The 16367-nt window shown below is 39.8% G+C and overlaps 1 protein-coding gene across 1 annotated transcript in view; it reads right to left on the bottom strand.

Annotated features, from left to right (window-relative positions):
* The window catches only part of cacna2d3a (calcium channel, voltage-dependent, alpha 2/delta subunit 3a), a 556823-nt gene that overhangs the window by 180426 nt on the left and 360030 nt on the right, over positions 1–16367 (bottom strand). The window contains 3 exon segments of the mRNA XM_052017619.1: positions 2209–2289; positions 2616–2687; positions 15012–15029. Of these exon segments, the coding sequence (XP_051873579.1) occupies positions 2209–2289; positions 2616–2687; positions 15012–15029 (171 nt within the window).

Raw genomic sequence — 16367 nt, 5'->3', positions numbered from 1 at the left:
CTAAAAGTCTAAAATAAAACCAGAAAATGCTGGAAATATACTGTATAACATGTCAGGCAGCATCTGTGGAAAGAGAAGACAAGTTAACATTTTAAGTTGAAGACCCAACATTATGGGTAGGCAGTTTCCAAGTGCCCCTGCAATTATACTCTAAGCAAAAGCCATGGGACCTAAGCCTATAAGTGCTTTTGGATCTACAGTTTTGTTGTTGGCATGTCATAGCATTAAGCATTTAATTTCTCTTCATAAGGACTGTCATCGAAAGCAAATTCACAACGGTGAAACAGAACATTAATAGAGCTTTCAGAGCTACATCCTTTGAAACATACAGTCTGACTTGCATGTGCCATATGAACATTTGCAAGGAACTTTTATAGCAACTCAATCTAAAATTTCAAAAATGAATTACAGCTAGGCCTGAGACCAAATGACAAGATTAGAATTGGCACTAGGGAGTTCATTTTAAACCATAGCACTTCTTGCGCACATGGTGAAGTAAGTGATGTCACGAACCAGCAACAAAAGAAACACACTGAGTATGATTTAGTGTTTGAAACTATTTTATTAATCACTACTTATGATAATACGTAAAATAAAAGTAAAAATGTTAGTATGTTAGACTTCAAAAATGTTAAACCTTGAACGTTAACCCCAAAACTAAACTCTTCGTGTGTGTGTGTGACAAAGTCCAAAACTCCCAGTTCCGGAATGGTTCTTAAAGTTCAGTTCCGCAAGCCATAAGGTGAAACATGAGCAAGGGCTTCTTCAACAACCACCGTTGTCTGAAGATAAGACGTAGACGTAGAGAAACATAGAGAGAGTACATACGAAATCCAAATGTTCCACGATGGAACCCCAGCGACACTTCAGTGTTTACTCGGTAGTGACTTCCTCACCCCGAAAAGCATCCGAATCGTGGTCGTCCACACACACAAATACCTGTTTCCTTCTACAGGTCAGCAACAAAGTGAACTCCACTGGATTACTTCCAACTTCCATACATGGATTTCAGTGGCAGACACAGTTATTGTTTCTCATCCATCGATAGAGAAAACAAGCAGGCTGGTGTCTCTCTCCCTTCTCTCTCTCTCTCTCTCCTTCTTCTTCTTCTTACTACTTCAACAACGTCATTACGTCCTTTATCTTCTATTGATGTAAGCATGCCACACACACAAATACACACACTCTCTATCTTAAAGGGACTTTCACTGAGTCCGTAACAGTGAAAAACACTCTCACAAGAACAGATTTCAGACCTAGGGTGTTCTAACCTTGGACCTCAAAGTGGTAGGTAGGAAATGGACATTTGGAGAAAGGTCCCCCAATTGTTGCCACATGAAGGCTCACCAGCAAAATTTTAAATCATGGGAGAGGGGTTTTGGGTAGATCTCACAATAATGAAGGAGGGGATTCCAAGGCAGGAGAACCAGCAACTTTCTCTGTGGAGTCCAGAGATCCAAAGGATCGATCGTGATGTCCCTTTGCAGGCCTAGGCTAAAATCCACTTGACATCTCATTACAAAATCTGATAAAATTATAAAGGGCCATGTCTCGATCAGTCATATCCTTTTGCCACCAAACTATTGTGACCAGTTAAAATGATGATATTTTTACATTATATTTATTAGCATTTAACTATCGGCAAGACTCTTTGAACTTAACATAAAACATAGGACACTACAGCACAGTACAGGCCCTTCGGGTCCACAATGTTGTGCCGACATTTTATCCTGCTCTAAGATCTATCTAACCCTTCCCTCCCACATAACCCCATATTTTTCTATCATTCATGTGTCTAAGAGTCTCTTAAATGTCCCCAATGTATCTGCCCCCACAACTTCTGCCGGCAGTGCGTTCCATGCACCCACCACTCTCTGTGTCAAAAACTTACCCCTGACATCCCCCTTATACCTTTCTCCAATCACCTTAAAATTATGTCCCCTCATGTTAGCTATATATGGAGTGAGGGACAGTGAGAACTTTACTCATCCCCAACACATCTGTTACTTTCCAAAATTGACTTGAATTTCTCTGAGGGTTCTACCAGCCATTTACTGCAATTTTCATGGAGGGACATCAGAAAGTCCGGGGAAATATTGCAAATGACCACTTGAATGAGTTCTCTAGTTTTTCTCCCAACATTACAATTGGTGGATTACTGTGAAAACCTTCACATAAACAACAAAAAGATTTTATAGGTAGACTTACCTTATACTTTGGAATAACCTTCAAAAGCTCTTTCACAGGAACGTCCGTGCCCACCACACCCAGAAGAATACCTTGATTGCGCTGTCAAGGCAACAAAAACATCAAAATAACTACTTCCCATTAAAAGAACCCTGTTGTTTACCTTCTCAAGGCACAGGATAGCCAGAGGAAGTCTGTTTCTAATCCTCTTGCAAGGCCATTCTTGGTTGATTTCAGGATGTATATGAAAGCATGTTATGCTTTTCATCAATATCATCCCACAATATTACAAGAATTAAAAACTGCATTTAGATATTATATCTTCTTTGCCTCAAAACAACTTTACTACTAAGCTCATAGTTTTTGCACTTGTTGTTAATTAGAAATAAAGTGAATACCTAAATTTAATGAATTCAAGGCATACTCACTGTCTCGTTTTTCTTGCTAAATACTGGCATTGCAATTGTGGTCATTAGAACACGATCTGAATCAACGGACAGCTAAGGAACAGAAAGGACAATTAGCAGAAAATATGATTGTATTATGGATGATTTGAGCCACATTGTCCATTATAATGGCCAGTAACACAAACTAGTCAATTTTCAAAGCAGAAGCTTTCAATATTATTTTGAGTTTTCACCACTGAAGAGAGATCATTAATTCCCACATGAAGCTTAGTTTCTAGTTAATTTCCAGCTGTGATGCACAGGTTTTATCACCCACAGAGTTAACCTTTCTCTGAATATTATCGTAATTCTTAACCATTGTTGTTCTTAGTGCTGTAATAATTGCACTCCTTTAGAAATAATTTAACATTGAATAGGTTAGTCAACAGAAGCAGAAAATACGAATTTTTAATAGCTAAAGAAACATGGGGGCTAAATTGGAATTAAATGACACATTGATTGCAATGCGGGATTAACTGGCATCCAATAGAGGATGCCTACTTTTGCTGCATGTTAATTTATAGGATTGTAGTGTACAGCCAACACTTACCATTGTGTTGAGTGGCAGCATGTCTCAGCAGAGGGCTAAAATTGTAGGGGCTGGTATCACTTAATGCGTGCTCTACCACATTGTGAGGTGCCCAGCAAATGCATGTCTGTGGAGTGTAGCCTTTGGTGAGTGAGGAAACTTATGGAGGTAATGGCAAAGGTGCAGCTTTATACTTAAAGAATTAAATAAATCAAACTATTTAAATAAATAAATGAAATTAAGACGGGCAGGGCAGTTGATGTGTTGCAGCTCTTCAATGTGGGAGCTGTTGAAAACCACTGTGATCCATGGCAACCATATTTTAGGTAAGTGTCTGCAGCTTGAAGAATTTCTGCTCAGAGAAGATGAAGTTGAGTCTGAAGTTCAGATGCTGTGAGTCCTGGATGGCTTGTATCAAGAGGCAATCACCCCTTTAGATTAAGAGTTGTAGCATTGATCCATCAAGAAGAACTGGAGTGTGACATGAGTGAGGTATGATGAGAATCCAGAAGGTGGCACAGGAGGAGCCCCAGCCCTTCTATTTGTCCGATGTGTTCTTGAAGCTTGTGTGGACAACAGCAAAGACTGCACTGTGCATAAGCAAACTGATAGCACAATGACAGAGAGCCATTCAATTTGGGGGTATAAAATGTGATGCAGTTGTGAAAATGGACAGTTAGAGGAATAGATTACTGTTCTCTGCAGGCACATGCATGAGTTCTGAATGGTGCATTGCCTGCCCATTGCCAGGGTTCAGGATAAGGTGATAGTGCAGGTCGTGAAATGAGTAATGTTAACCAGGTCCTGTCAGGAACGATTGTTCATATAAACATAAGAATATACCTCCAATAAGAGTCAGAGAGGGAAAAATGGTGGTTAAAAAAAACTGTAAGTTCTTTACCTGAATGCATGCAACATTCATAACAAAATATATGAATGAATGCATGTGCCTGCAGAGAACAAGTAGAAGTAAATGGGGATAATCTAATAAGCCATTACACAGATAAGATTTTAAAGTGACTAAGAAAGGAAACAAAATATTCCAAGAGACTTAACTTAGAAAAAAATGGACAAAATGGAAAAGGAGAAGGGGTAGTCATAATAATAAAGGATGGGATAGTGTAGAGAATGGATCTTAACTAAGGAACACAAAAAGTAGTATCAATGTGGGCAGATCTAAAAAAAAGCAAGGGGCTGAAAACATTGGTAAAAGTCCTTTACAGACCCTTAAACAGTGCTGGTAATGTAGGTCATGCTATTAATTAGGAGATTAGAGATGTAACAAGGGTAATATAAAAATCATGGGGACTTTAAACTACTTCTAGGCTGAGCAAACTAACTTAGTAGTAGTAATATGGAGGATGGATTTATGAATTCTCTAAGAGGTTGTTTTCTAGACCAGTATGTTAAGGAACCAGCAAGGGAACAGGCTATTGTCGATGAAGTATTTTGAAATAAGAAAGAGTTAATTAATAAGCTGGTAGTTAAGATACCTGTAGAGAAGTGTAATCATAATATCATAGAATTTTATATAATGATTAAAAGTAACTTTGTTCAATCTGAAACCTGGGCCTTAAATCCAAACAAAGCAAGCTTCGAAGGTATGAGGTTTGAGTTAGCTATGGTAGATCAGGAAGCTAATTAAACAGTCAACAAGTAATGGCTAACACTGAGTTATTACCTAGTTGCAACGTTTGAGTTTTAATGCTTAAAAACTCAACAGGAAATGTGTCTAGCAGTGATTAATAAGGTAAATTAAAGAAAACATTCAAAGGAAAATACTTAAAATGTCGCAATACAGGGTACAGAGCTTGAGGAGTAGGAACATTTCAGAACTCAGCAAAGGAGAAGTTAGACAATGATAAGGAAAGGGAAAGTAGAAATTGAGGATAATCTAGCAATAAATATATAAGCAGACTTCAAAAGATTCTAACTGAAAAGATTAACAAAAGATAATACAGGTCTTTTACAAACTGAGACCAGAAAAATAATACTGAAGGTTAAAGAAATGGCGGAACAATTAAACAAATATTTCCTGACCCTACAATCATCAACATCAACAAAGTGCATCAATAAATAGCCGAGAAAGTGCAGATGATGCACTAAATCCTTTCAATCTGTTGTGTTGGTCTCCCTGCACTGAATATAACATTTCAGTCAATGATTCCCTGAACGTTTCATGGTAATGGCTTGTTACAAATTCTCGGCCTTTTCTGAAGAGTGGCCCCTTGCTTAAAACAGTAATGGTCAATGCTCAAAATATACTTTGCTCAGATCAGCTCCACTCTGCAGGTCCAGACATTGGTTGAGACCTTGAACCCTTCGGACTGCTGCTCAGCATCAATCATAGTTAGTCAATATTGTAGCCATAATTGTTGAGAGTAATCAGAGAGGCATTCAGTATGTGGGAGGATGCACTGAGGGTCTAATATTTTAAGTCAATGAAGTTCACAATCAATTAGAAGTGAGAAATCCTGAATTATATGCCAGTTGAGGTTCCCTTTAAGCCATTACAACTGAATATTTCCATATACACAATGGGACAGAACTAACTCATCAGGCAGTGAAAGCACTGTTCAGCTTGCAACATTTGGACTTGCCTTTCCTACATCATTTCTCATTAATGTATTCTCATTTACTCTTGTCCTTTTCAACCACCTGCTTAAAGCAGGGCTCCAAGGGCAACATGGAGCAAATGTTTCATTCCATCCTGTGACCCAGCTCACATTTCTCTACCTCTTGGAAGATTCCGTCTCTCAACAGTGGCCAAGAAAACAAACTAAGTAGGGGATAAGATAGTATCACCCTCCCACTGTGGGTCAGATACAATCACTGAAAGCACATCTGATCATGTTGTTGAAGTCTAAATATTTCAGAAGTGCATGGTCTGCTGCAATAAGGCTATTACTTGTAAGGAGAAAACAATACTCAAGGTCCAGCCTCAAGGCTTAGGTCAAGCATGACCACAGGACAGGCATGATATTAGCAACCTTTCTAGGTAAGGTATATGCAGTGAAGACAGCAGTTGCTACATTAATGTGACTTATCTCTGCAAAATTATGTCAATTATTTGCACTAAATGAGAATATAATTCAACAGTCTTGAGAATGCTGGTAACCATGTCAGATCAAATTAACGAGGAATCATAACATCTTTCACAAAAATAAAGTTTGTGGGTTGTGATGTCCTACTGCCACATGGTGGTCTCCCCCTTTTGTACAGTCTGGCTGCAGAAAGGCTGCTCACTTTCACTTTATGTCCACACAGATGCCCTGGATAACCCTCAAGAAGCTTTTGCAATGTATGAGCCAGCTTCAGACTGCTGCCCAGCAATTGAAAGAACAGCCTGTGATGGTTGATTTTGGGGCATGAGTGAGTGTGTTGTCTGACAGGCCATAGTGTGAGATGCCGAACCAGACAATTTCTCAGTGGATACAATGGGCAATGGTGTAATTTTCTGCTGGCACTCACACCACTCTACCATTATTTCAACCTGTGGGCAGGCACGGTAGTGTACCAGTTAGCGTAACGCTATTAAAGCGCCAGCGACCCAGGTTCAATTCCGGCCACTGTCTGTAGGGAGTTTGTACGTTCTCCCCCTGTCAGCTTGGGTTTCCTCCAAACGCTTCAGTTTCCTCCCACACTCCAAAAGACATACGGGTTAGGAAGTTGTGGGAATGCTATGTTAGCACCGGAAGCGTGGCAACACTTGTGGGCTGTCCCCAAACCACTCTATGCAAAAAGATGCATCTCACTGTGTGTTTCGACGTACATGTGACTAATAAAGATATCTTATCTTGTCTTAACTTCTGGACCAGGTGACAGAGAGTCTGGTAGCATATTGGTTAAATCATTGGACCAGCAACCAGAATTCATCCAGAGACATGAATCCCACCACAACAGCTGGGGAATTTAAAATCAAGATATCATGTAAAATTTGGAAACAAGTTTCAGCAACAGTAACAATGAAATCATTGGTTGTTGTAAAAATCTAACTGGTTCACTGATGCTTTTCAGGGAAAGAAAGCTGCCATCCTTACCTTGTCTGCCCTTTAATGTGGTTGACTCTTAATTGTCACAGCCAGTTCAGGGGCAATTGAGGATGGAACAATAAATGATGGCATTGTCAACAACATCCACATCACATGAATAAACAGAGAAAGACCCTGATTCACCAGAGTCAACTGTCTGCCCAATCTGAAGACATGTGTGAGGTTGGTGTGGGATGGATGTCAGCGCTTCTGCAGCAAAAAGGCCAAATGCCACATGCAAGATCTCAGCTCCTTAAGAATAGCATTCTGCTCGCATGTGGCACCGCTCTGCCTCACTCAGGAGTGCCATCTGCTCATGTGCAGCATCTCTACGTGGAGAACAGCAAGTTGCTCATGCACAGTATCCTTCTGCTCCCTGTAACCCATGATCTACTTACTGATGGACTGCATTCATGTGCCCACTGCGAGTAGCAATCTACATGTGCCATTTCTCTGCTCAATGAGCACAATGACCTGCCCATGAGTGGCATCTCTCTCTTCTGTGAGGAAATCAATGCTCCTGGTGACATTATGTTGTTCATTTAGAGATTCATGTTGCTCCCATCTGGCAGAAACAAGACCTCTAACTGGATCAGTGTGTGACTCCATTGAGGCAGAAAGACTTTGTGTGGCCTCCATCTGCATCACCACAGCAGTCATCACCTAAACCAGCATATGCTATTTGACAGGATCCTCACTGAACCCTTGCAAAGAGGAGCGCAAGGCAAGGCCTCAGAGAGGAGGTCATAGTTTCCTGGCTCCATATAACTTGAGAGCAGGGAGTTGGACTCCTCCAAGCTCCTTGTCAACCCTTGCACTCAACTAGGTTTGACAGCTTGCAAACCACATTGCAGTGCAGCTGCATTAGGCTTGTCAATCCCAATGGTAGCCCTCGTCTCAGACAGTACAGATGTATGGAACCCCACCTCTACTCTACCAGATTCTTGATGCCTGGTGTGGGCAGGGCTATAGCTCACTGGAGGGAACAGAATGTCAAGGATGGAGTGAGGGTAAGGAGGTGGCATGTATAGTGTAATAGTCGTTGTGTGTGCGCACACCAGCACATAAGAGCAGTATTTATGTTGGTCCAGAGCCCATCTTGACATATTTAGTAGAGTCATGAATTCTCTTCTAGCATTACTCCATATTTCAGGGATTCTCCTGATCGAGAGCACTGCAGCCACTTCCTGCAAAGGCTCTTCTAAAGACAGAGCAAAAAATTGCAGATGCTACATATCCAAAATAAAAACAGAAAATGTAGATGAATGGGCAGCACCACTGGGGAGAGAGACATAGTTCATTTTTCAGGTCAGGATGCTTCATGAGACATGTTGGTGCCCTGCCCCTCCTATGGCAGACAAGACATGCTTCCTGGGTCTATTGCCTACACCAAGACTTTTATATCATGTTGTGTAAATCTAGGAGGTTGCTCCCTTTCTCCACTGATCTTCTCTCCTCCATGGCAGTCATGTCAGATGCTGCAGATATCTGGCTGTGCTAAAGTGAGTGTGATCCTGTTGGAAGTTGAGTGTGTTGTATTTTAGTGCGTGTTTCTGGGTGTAAACCACTTGTAGTGTTTCAAATGGCTTGGTGCCAAATTTCATGATTTTTTTTCATGATTTAGGATCAGCGTGAAAAGCAATAATGGCCTAGTCCACAAATAAAAGGTGATAATCAATTTTTAGGCTCTCAAATCCTCAGGGTTTGCACTAATACATAGTGGCATGAGATCAGTTCAGACTTATGCCTGAATAAAAACACAACACTGAAAAAGAAAAAAACAAGTCAAGAAAATGAGCACCATGCAGCAGGAATGTAGCTGATGGCACCACATTACAACAGCAACAAAAAGGTGGCATTTTTCGGTAAAAATACATTTACTTGGTCAGTTATGACTACTAGAGAGCACTGGCTGAGAGTTCTGGACTCTGTTGTTAATAATTACATTTTATCTGAACAGAAATGTCTGAGTACTGTAAGGTTTCCTTTGGCTGTCATGCAACATCAAAAACTTAGCAGGACAATTTCCTTAATTGCCCTTTGCAGTGAGTTCCTAAATGTGATCTTTTAGAAGACATTTACAATTCAACTTGAAAATCTTCCTGGTAAGTTTATAATGTCACTGACGCTGAGGGAATCATCCCCATAAATGTTAGAGTTTGTGAATGGGATTAAGTTGCCTAGGGAAACAAGATACTCTGACAATTTAGATACCATTATCATACTGTAAAAAGAAAGTAGGCTGGATGTTAAGACTAAGCACATGAATTTTTAAAACTGTGAAAAGGAACGAACTGAACTGGTATTTGTTTTTAGCCAAGCCAATACAAAAGAAAAGCTATGCATGATAATAAATCCAGAAACAATAATGGGATAACTACACAACACAATCAATTTTAATTACAAAAAGATGAAATATTTAAAAACTGAACAAACACAAATTAAATTGGTGAATGATGAATGATCTGGTGGATGGGTGGGTGGGTAGGTTGATGGGGATGGGGTTTGGTGGCAGTGAGCTGGATGTGCACCAACATGACAGACTCTGAAATAAAGCAATTTTATATTGTGTCTCATCTAAATGTCATAGGTGGGAAGCAACATCTCAGAACATTTACAGGCAGCTTCCTGTTTGTGTGGCAATGGGTAGGAATCATACAGTTATTCTGGCAAGAGAATTGCCCAGAAAATCCAGAGTGTGAAGGTGCCCTGATGCAGCAATTTTTTAGTCAGTGGATCTCCACTGAAACACTCACTTACATTTGAGGTGCCTGGAGCTGAGAATGTGGTGCCCATACTTCTTTTGGAGGCCAAACTCAGGGAATTAAAGGCCAAAGGGCCTAGTGGATCTGTGCTGTGCGTTGGAAATTAAAATAGGACTGGTATTGTGTGAAGAAGGGGGGACGGGGGAGGTTAAATGATCAGAAATGCAGATTGTTGAAGGAGTAGGGGAACAGGGACATGAATCAGTCAGATCAGCCTGTGGTCAGTTGGGTAGGGGAGGAGCTTGAATATGGGGTCAGGGTGGGCTACAGATTGGGGTGATAGTGAGGGTGGAGGGTGAGGATGTCACAGCAGTCAAGGGTTTAAGTTACCCCAAATATTGGGGCAAGTAATTTACTACCTGGCAGGTATAAGTGCTGTGCTGGGAAGATCAGGTTGTCCCCAGATTGCCTAACAAGACTCACCTCCAATGTCAACATGCTTGACGTTTCCTGCAAAGATCCAGAAAGAGCAACACATAGGAAATGACCCTGGCCTGCTTGCTGCTGATGGAGTAAATGTGTCGTGGTTGCAATGCTGACACAGCAAAAACAGTCTAGTCAAATTTACAATGATGTGAAGTGACCTGGAAATGGCTATTATCATCTTTTACAGGGGAAAAATAATGATTTTCAGCTGCATGTGTTGGGAAAACAGTAATATGCCAAAAGTTGATTTGGACATGCTGCAACCCCACATGTATACAAGGGATGGGTATCTTAAGACAGTTTTGAAGGCAGTTAATGAGGATACACGAGGTATTTTTAATATCTCTTAAGCCTACTTTATGCCACTTTCAGAGTATTCAGCAGCACACTTTTAGTATCAGTCCTCTGGGGAAGGATTTACTGAAATGAAAGGAACCATTTGCCATCTAAAGGAAAACTGCAAGGCAGTGAGAGAACAGCAGAAGACTTTGTCCTAACATGAATGCTGTGACTAATGGCTTTGGAGCACTTGAAACAAGACACCATTGTTGCCAGAATTCAGTCTGGGGAATTATTGCAATCTCGCATCAAAGATACCACACAGATTACAGGCTACACTGTTAGGGTGCTCAACACCAGGTGTATGATAGGAGAAAGGGTTAATGAGACAACATTTTTTCAATTTGCTCATAGATCCTCCTGCTCCACAAAAGCTTGGGGAACTGCCAGATAATGGACAGAAGCTGGTGCTTACTGTGTGATCTGAGATGACTTAGGTGTTGTACTTCACATCAGAAAAATTCTTTGCCTTTATGCTGCCTTTTATAATTAAACAACCAATGAATGAATTCAGAAGAAACTAAATTTTTGTGCAGGAAGTCCTATAACGTGTAAAATTTACCCTGCACTGCACTTCCTTTAAATATTTTTATGCTTTCCCTGTAAATTTATATTCAACGTAAATATGCAATTAATCTTCCCAAGAAACAGAGAAATTGTATAAATATATTTACAGGTTGAAATGGAAGGTACCACTTCCTGATAAGATAAGATAAGATAAGATAAGATAAGATAAGATAAGATAAGATAAGATAAGATAAGATAAGATCTCTTTATTAGTCACATGTACATTGAAACACACAGTGAAACACACCTTTTGTGTAGTGATTTGGGGGGCAGCCCGCAGGTGTCGCCACGCTTCTGGCGCCAACATGGCATGCCAATAACTTCCTAACCTGTACGTCTCTGGAATGTGGGAGGAAACCGGAGCACCTGGAGGAAACCCACACAGACACGGGGAGAACGTACAAACTCCTTACAGACAGTGGCCGGATTTCAACCCGGGTCGCTGGCGCTGTAAAGCATTATGCTAACCACTACACTACCGTGCCTGCCCACTGTGTAATTTAGTGTGATGAGAAATTTTGTAAGAACTGATGTTGAGAAGATAAAATGCCATGTTAACTTAAAGTTGTGAGAAGGTATAGATCAAGTCAAGACCTATTAACTAATTTATCTAATACAACTAATTTTCTTAAGCCCTTACACTGCCAGTAGGTTCAGGGAAACTTCAGTCTTCCTGCATTGGCCAGTTTTGCACCTTGATGCTGGAACAACACTAATAACATAATAAAATCAGGAGCAATCATATTACTGTTTACACAAGACTACAGCTAAACAATTTCACACACAAACTACAATAAATTAAACACTTTACTTATTCAACCCCATTCTCCCTTTCCTTTTATCATCTGTAGTTACTATTCCTTTTTTTTACCAACTGTAATATTGATCAACACCTTTTTGTTTTTAGTCCAGGCCCTGATTTTAGTCAAGGTAGGTTATGGGTGAGTTTATAGTGGGGGTGAATTTAAACTTGTCTGCTTTCTCAGATAACAAGGCATTTTAACTTTGGTCTAGGGTCAGTTTCCTGACCTGGTCTGCGGCACACACCCACTTCACACAATTTCCATCAGACCTTCCAGAGGATTCTTTAAGTCTAGGCTGAAACCTTTCAGTGAGGTAAGCATTCCTTGCTGCAAGATGTCATTGTTATGGTTGCATAACAATGTTGTGTATCTAACTTTGAGCAGACCTCACCTCTCTGTTATCTTCTGAATTAGCCACCGTGTCATTATCACGGTTTGCTTCCTTTCCTTGCCCTGCCTTACACTGCAGCATGTAAATTTGAAGAAATTGTGGGCTGGAGGGAGGTGGTAAATGAGAAGGAGAATTAGGAATGAGAGTACTTTTGTCTTCAATGGTTTCAGCCTTCAGAAAAAGGCATTCCCTATGAGGATAAAGATTTAAAAGCACACCTATTCCCTTATGGTTAGTTGCCACTGTATATGATTCTATGCCACCTTGTCAACTAAGAAAGAGGGAAGCACATGAGTAAGTGTATTCGGGGAATATAGCTCTGTTAATTGAATAGTGGCAGTGTGAGCAAGCTGACATGCGAGGCTTGCCTTTGTACTAAGTGTGTGAGGGTGCAGAAGAGCAAATTAATGCTAGGATTGATCAAGATCATTGATAATGAAGAGCTAGTGTTTGGTGTATTTTGAGCAGTGTGTAAGCCTGGTGGTGCAGCTGCAGTGAAAGGTGCATTCACTGAACTTGTCCATGTACACAAGGGCAGTGAATTCTTTCAGCCATGCCCCCAGACCCACGAGTATGAATCTAAGTGGTTCCTTGCCCCCTGTTCGACCCTCTCCAACAAAGACTCCTGTGCAGTGTCAGAAAAACATGGAGCCTGTGCTCTCCATTGTTGCACCATTCTTCATAGCTTCCCAGGTCAGATTCCCTTCCAGAGTGCCTGTCAGTACCTGCTGCAGGCAAAGTGGACTTCTCCTTTAAGATCTACAGGCTGGTTTTAAGCAATATAGAGCAGTTAAACTGGTGCTTGCCACTCACAATGTTGCACCACCCTGCTGAAGCACTCACCCAACAAATGGCGTGATTACTATGGGTTGTAGCTACAATCATAAGACCAGCAGGAAGCCAGAATTTTATGTGGCCTGCTTTTGACACTGTTGAATATGGCTTCCAAAGACTTGTAAAGAAAAAACAAATTATTACTTCCAAAGTTTGGTCGATTAAATACATTAATGTATTCATCTAAGGTGGCATATTTTGGATTCAAAAGGCTCACCCTAAATAAAAATTTGAATCTGTTTAAGCCATTAAATTCCCCAAACTCCTCCTGTCACAGTGGCCTAGAAATTTATGTGTGCCCATTGTTGGGTGTGCGGAGATCCTGGGCATTTTTAGGTCAAAACAGAAAATGCTGAAAATTCTCAGCAGGTCAGTCAGTATCTATGGAGAGAGATATAAAGCCAACAATTCAGGTAAATGACATTGTATCATTTTTTGCTTTTTGACAATCCTCTTGGCTTCATATTCAGTTCAGTTTGAACCAAGTCTTGCTGTGAAAGGTCAACACGTGAAAGGCTGGGACATTCAAATGATGGATGCTCCAAGTCACACAACACCCTGATTTAAATAAATTATCTTTGGCTTTAAACTTTCCCAATTTGTGCTTCTGCCATCAGCATCTTTATCTTATTCAATATGGAGGGGTGCCTGAATTGCACGTAGGTTTCTTGTCCACCATATTTGGAACTCAGCAGACTGTTTAATACATGAAAGACAAGTGATATGTGACCACATTTCTGGCCAATAATTGCATGAAGCACAGATCTGAGCACAATATCAGTGGATTGGACACCATGATGAATAGATTGCCAAATTATTTTTTTGTTTCTGATTTAAATGACTGCTATTCTTGTCTTGAAACTCAAGATAGATTTACTGTAATCAAACTATTATCTGGATATTATTACTGCAAATTTGAAATAACTGGTGACTGGGTGACCTGCAAAAAAAGACATAAACCATATTCTCAAAAGTTAACCATCCTCCCCTTTCAAGACATTTTCCCTGGAGACAAAGTTTATGATGCATAAATGAAAATTGATGTGCTATTCCATGAGTATGATACTTCCAAGTAAAGCCAGTTTACCAGCTTGGAAAATTGATGGCTGCATGTAAAACAAATATATCTGAATCTCCTTCAACAGAACTTTTACAACACTTAATATTTTTTAACAGTGTGTGCAACAAGCATCATTCATCTGAGACTGCACTGCAGTTATTAAAGAAAACTGAGGCCTGCATTATGGATAAAGTTTTTCCACATTTATACCACATTTAATTACTTCAGTTTTTACCCTGATCCAAAACAGTGGTAGCTAACAGTAAGATTGATTGCCTTTATTCTTCTTGATCATTTACAAGATCCACTTTTAAAATTACATAGTCAAGCTTCTATGTGTTAAGTGACTCTTGTTTTAATTTTTGCATTTGGATTTTCTGATAACCTTTGAAGATAATTTCACAGGTTATTTTAAGTACAAGATAAAGTTCAATGAATTTTGGCACCTTAACATAAATTTAACCATGTTATCCCAAACTTTTTAATGTATACATTAAGTTTTATTTCTATTCAAATAAATACATGCTTGGACAATATAACTGAACAAACTAACTTGTTACCCTGATACAATTAAATGGTATTGATTTGGTAGTGGCACTTGTGAGATTAAATGGAACTGAATCAAAATCTTACCTGCTTAGCCTGTGGGAGCTGATGCATAGGGCAAAAAAAGAAAACAATTAATGACAGTGTCTTGTCCACTTAACGACTAGACATAATCTTTTAATGGATCTCCAATGCTGCTATAGAACAGTACTGCCTCACTATTAATTGAGAAATCATAAACTGCAATTAGATGGCTAAGTGATTAGACGATACATATGCAATACATATTTTTGAAATACATTTCTCTGGAACAATTTTATTTTAAATATGTAAATCTTTAAAACATTGTTGTAAATGAAACAATTTCCAGTTGAAGCTTTAAGGAATATTGCCTTCTAAAAAAGAATTACAGAATCGTCATGTCTCTGGAAGAGGCCAGACAGCACTTCAAGATTGTGCTAAAGATTTGTAGAACAATCTGCAGCCCTATCTCCCCAATCCTTCCCAGTATCCCTTTAAATTATTTTTGAACTGTTCATCAGGTTCATCATTTAAAATCCTGAGTGACCCTGCTCCAGCACTATAGACAATGAGCTCTGGATCTTAAATATTTTCTGCACAATCCTTCCCACCATCAAGGACATTTTCAAGAGGAGGTGCCTTAAGAAGGGTCAACCATCTTTAAGGACACTCACCAACCGGGATATGCCCTCTTCTCGTTACTACCATCAGGGAGGAGGTACAGGAGCCTGAAGACTCAAACTCAGGAACAGCTTCTTCCCCTTCACTATCAGATTTCTGAACAATCCATGAACTCATGAACCCCATTATTCCTTTGTTTTGTACTATTTATTTATTTTTGTAATTTATCGATTTTTATGTCTTGCACTGTATTGCTGCCACAAAACAACAAAGTTCACGCTATATGTCAGTGATAATAAATCTGATTCTGATTCAAAAACACATTACTTCACATTCACCTGATCTTTTGTCCTTCAAAATGCTTAAACTACATGCTAGCACAGAGTGCCTCTCTAAACCAGTTGTAATCCTGCACATCTCTATCGAGTCTTGTCTCAACCTCCTTTGCCCAAGTGGAACAACCCCAGTGGCTTGTCTAACCTTGTGGCTGAAGTCCCTTCTCCCCTCTAGAAAACAAATGTTGTAATTTATGTTTCTAAAAGTTGTCTATTCTCAAAAGTATTGTTTATGATTCATTACTATTATTGTTAACCACTTTTATTACATTTTTATGTTTATTTGTTAGGATGTATAGTATAAAACTACATTTTATCCCAGTCTATTCTCCGAGCATCTGTTTCGTGGGTGCTGCCAACCCTTCTAAAGACCTGCTGTGATGGCTGAGAAAGGGGAATATTACCAGATGGGGTCTGCTGCCCTTGATAAAGGATAAAGATCAAAAGAATGCATGTATGCCTATAT

This window comes from Pristis pectinata, chromosome 6, assembly GCF_009764475.1.
Source record: "Pristis pectinata isolate sPriPec2 chromosome 6, sPriPec2.1.pri, whole genome shotgun sequence".
In the NCBI taxonomy this organism is placed as follows: domain Eukaryota; kingdom Metazoa; phylum Chordata; class Chondrichthyes; order Rhinopristiformes; family Pristidae; genus Pristis; species Pristis pectinata.
This window is presented reverse-complemented; position numbering and strand designations above follow the sequence as displayed.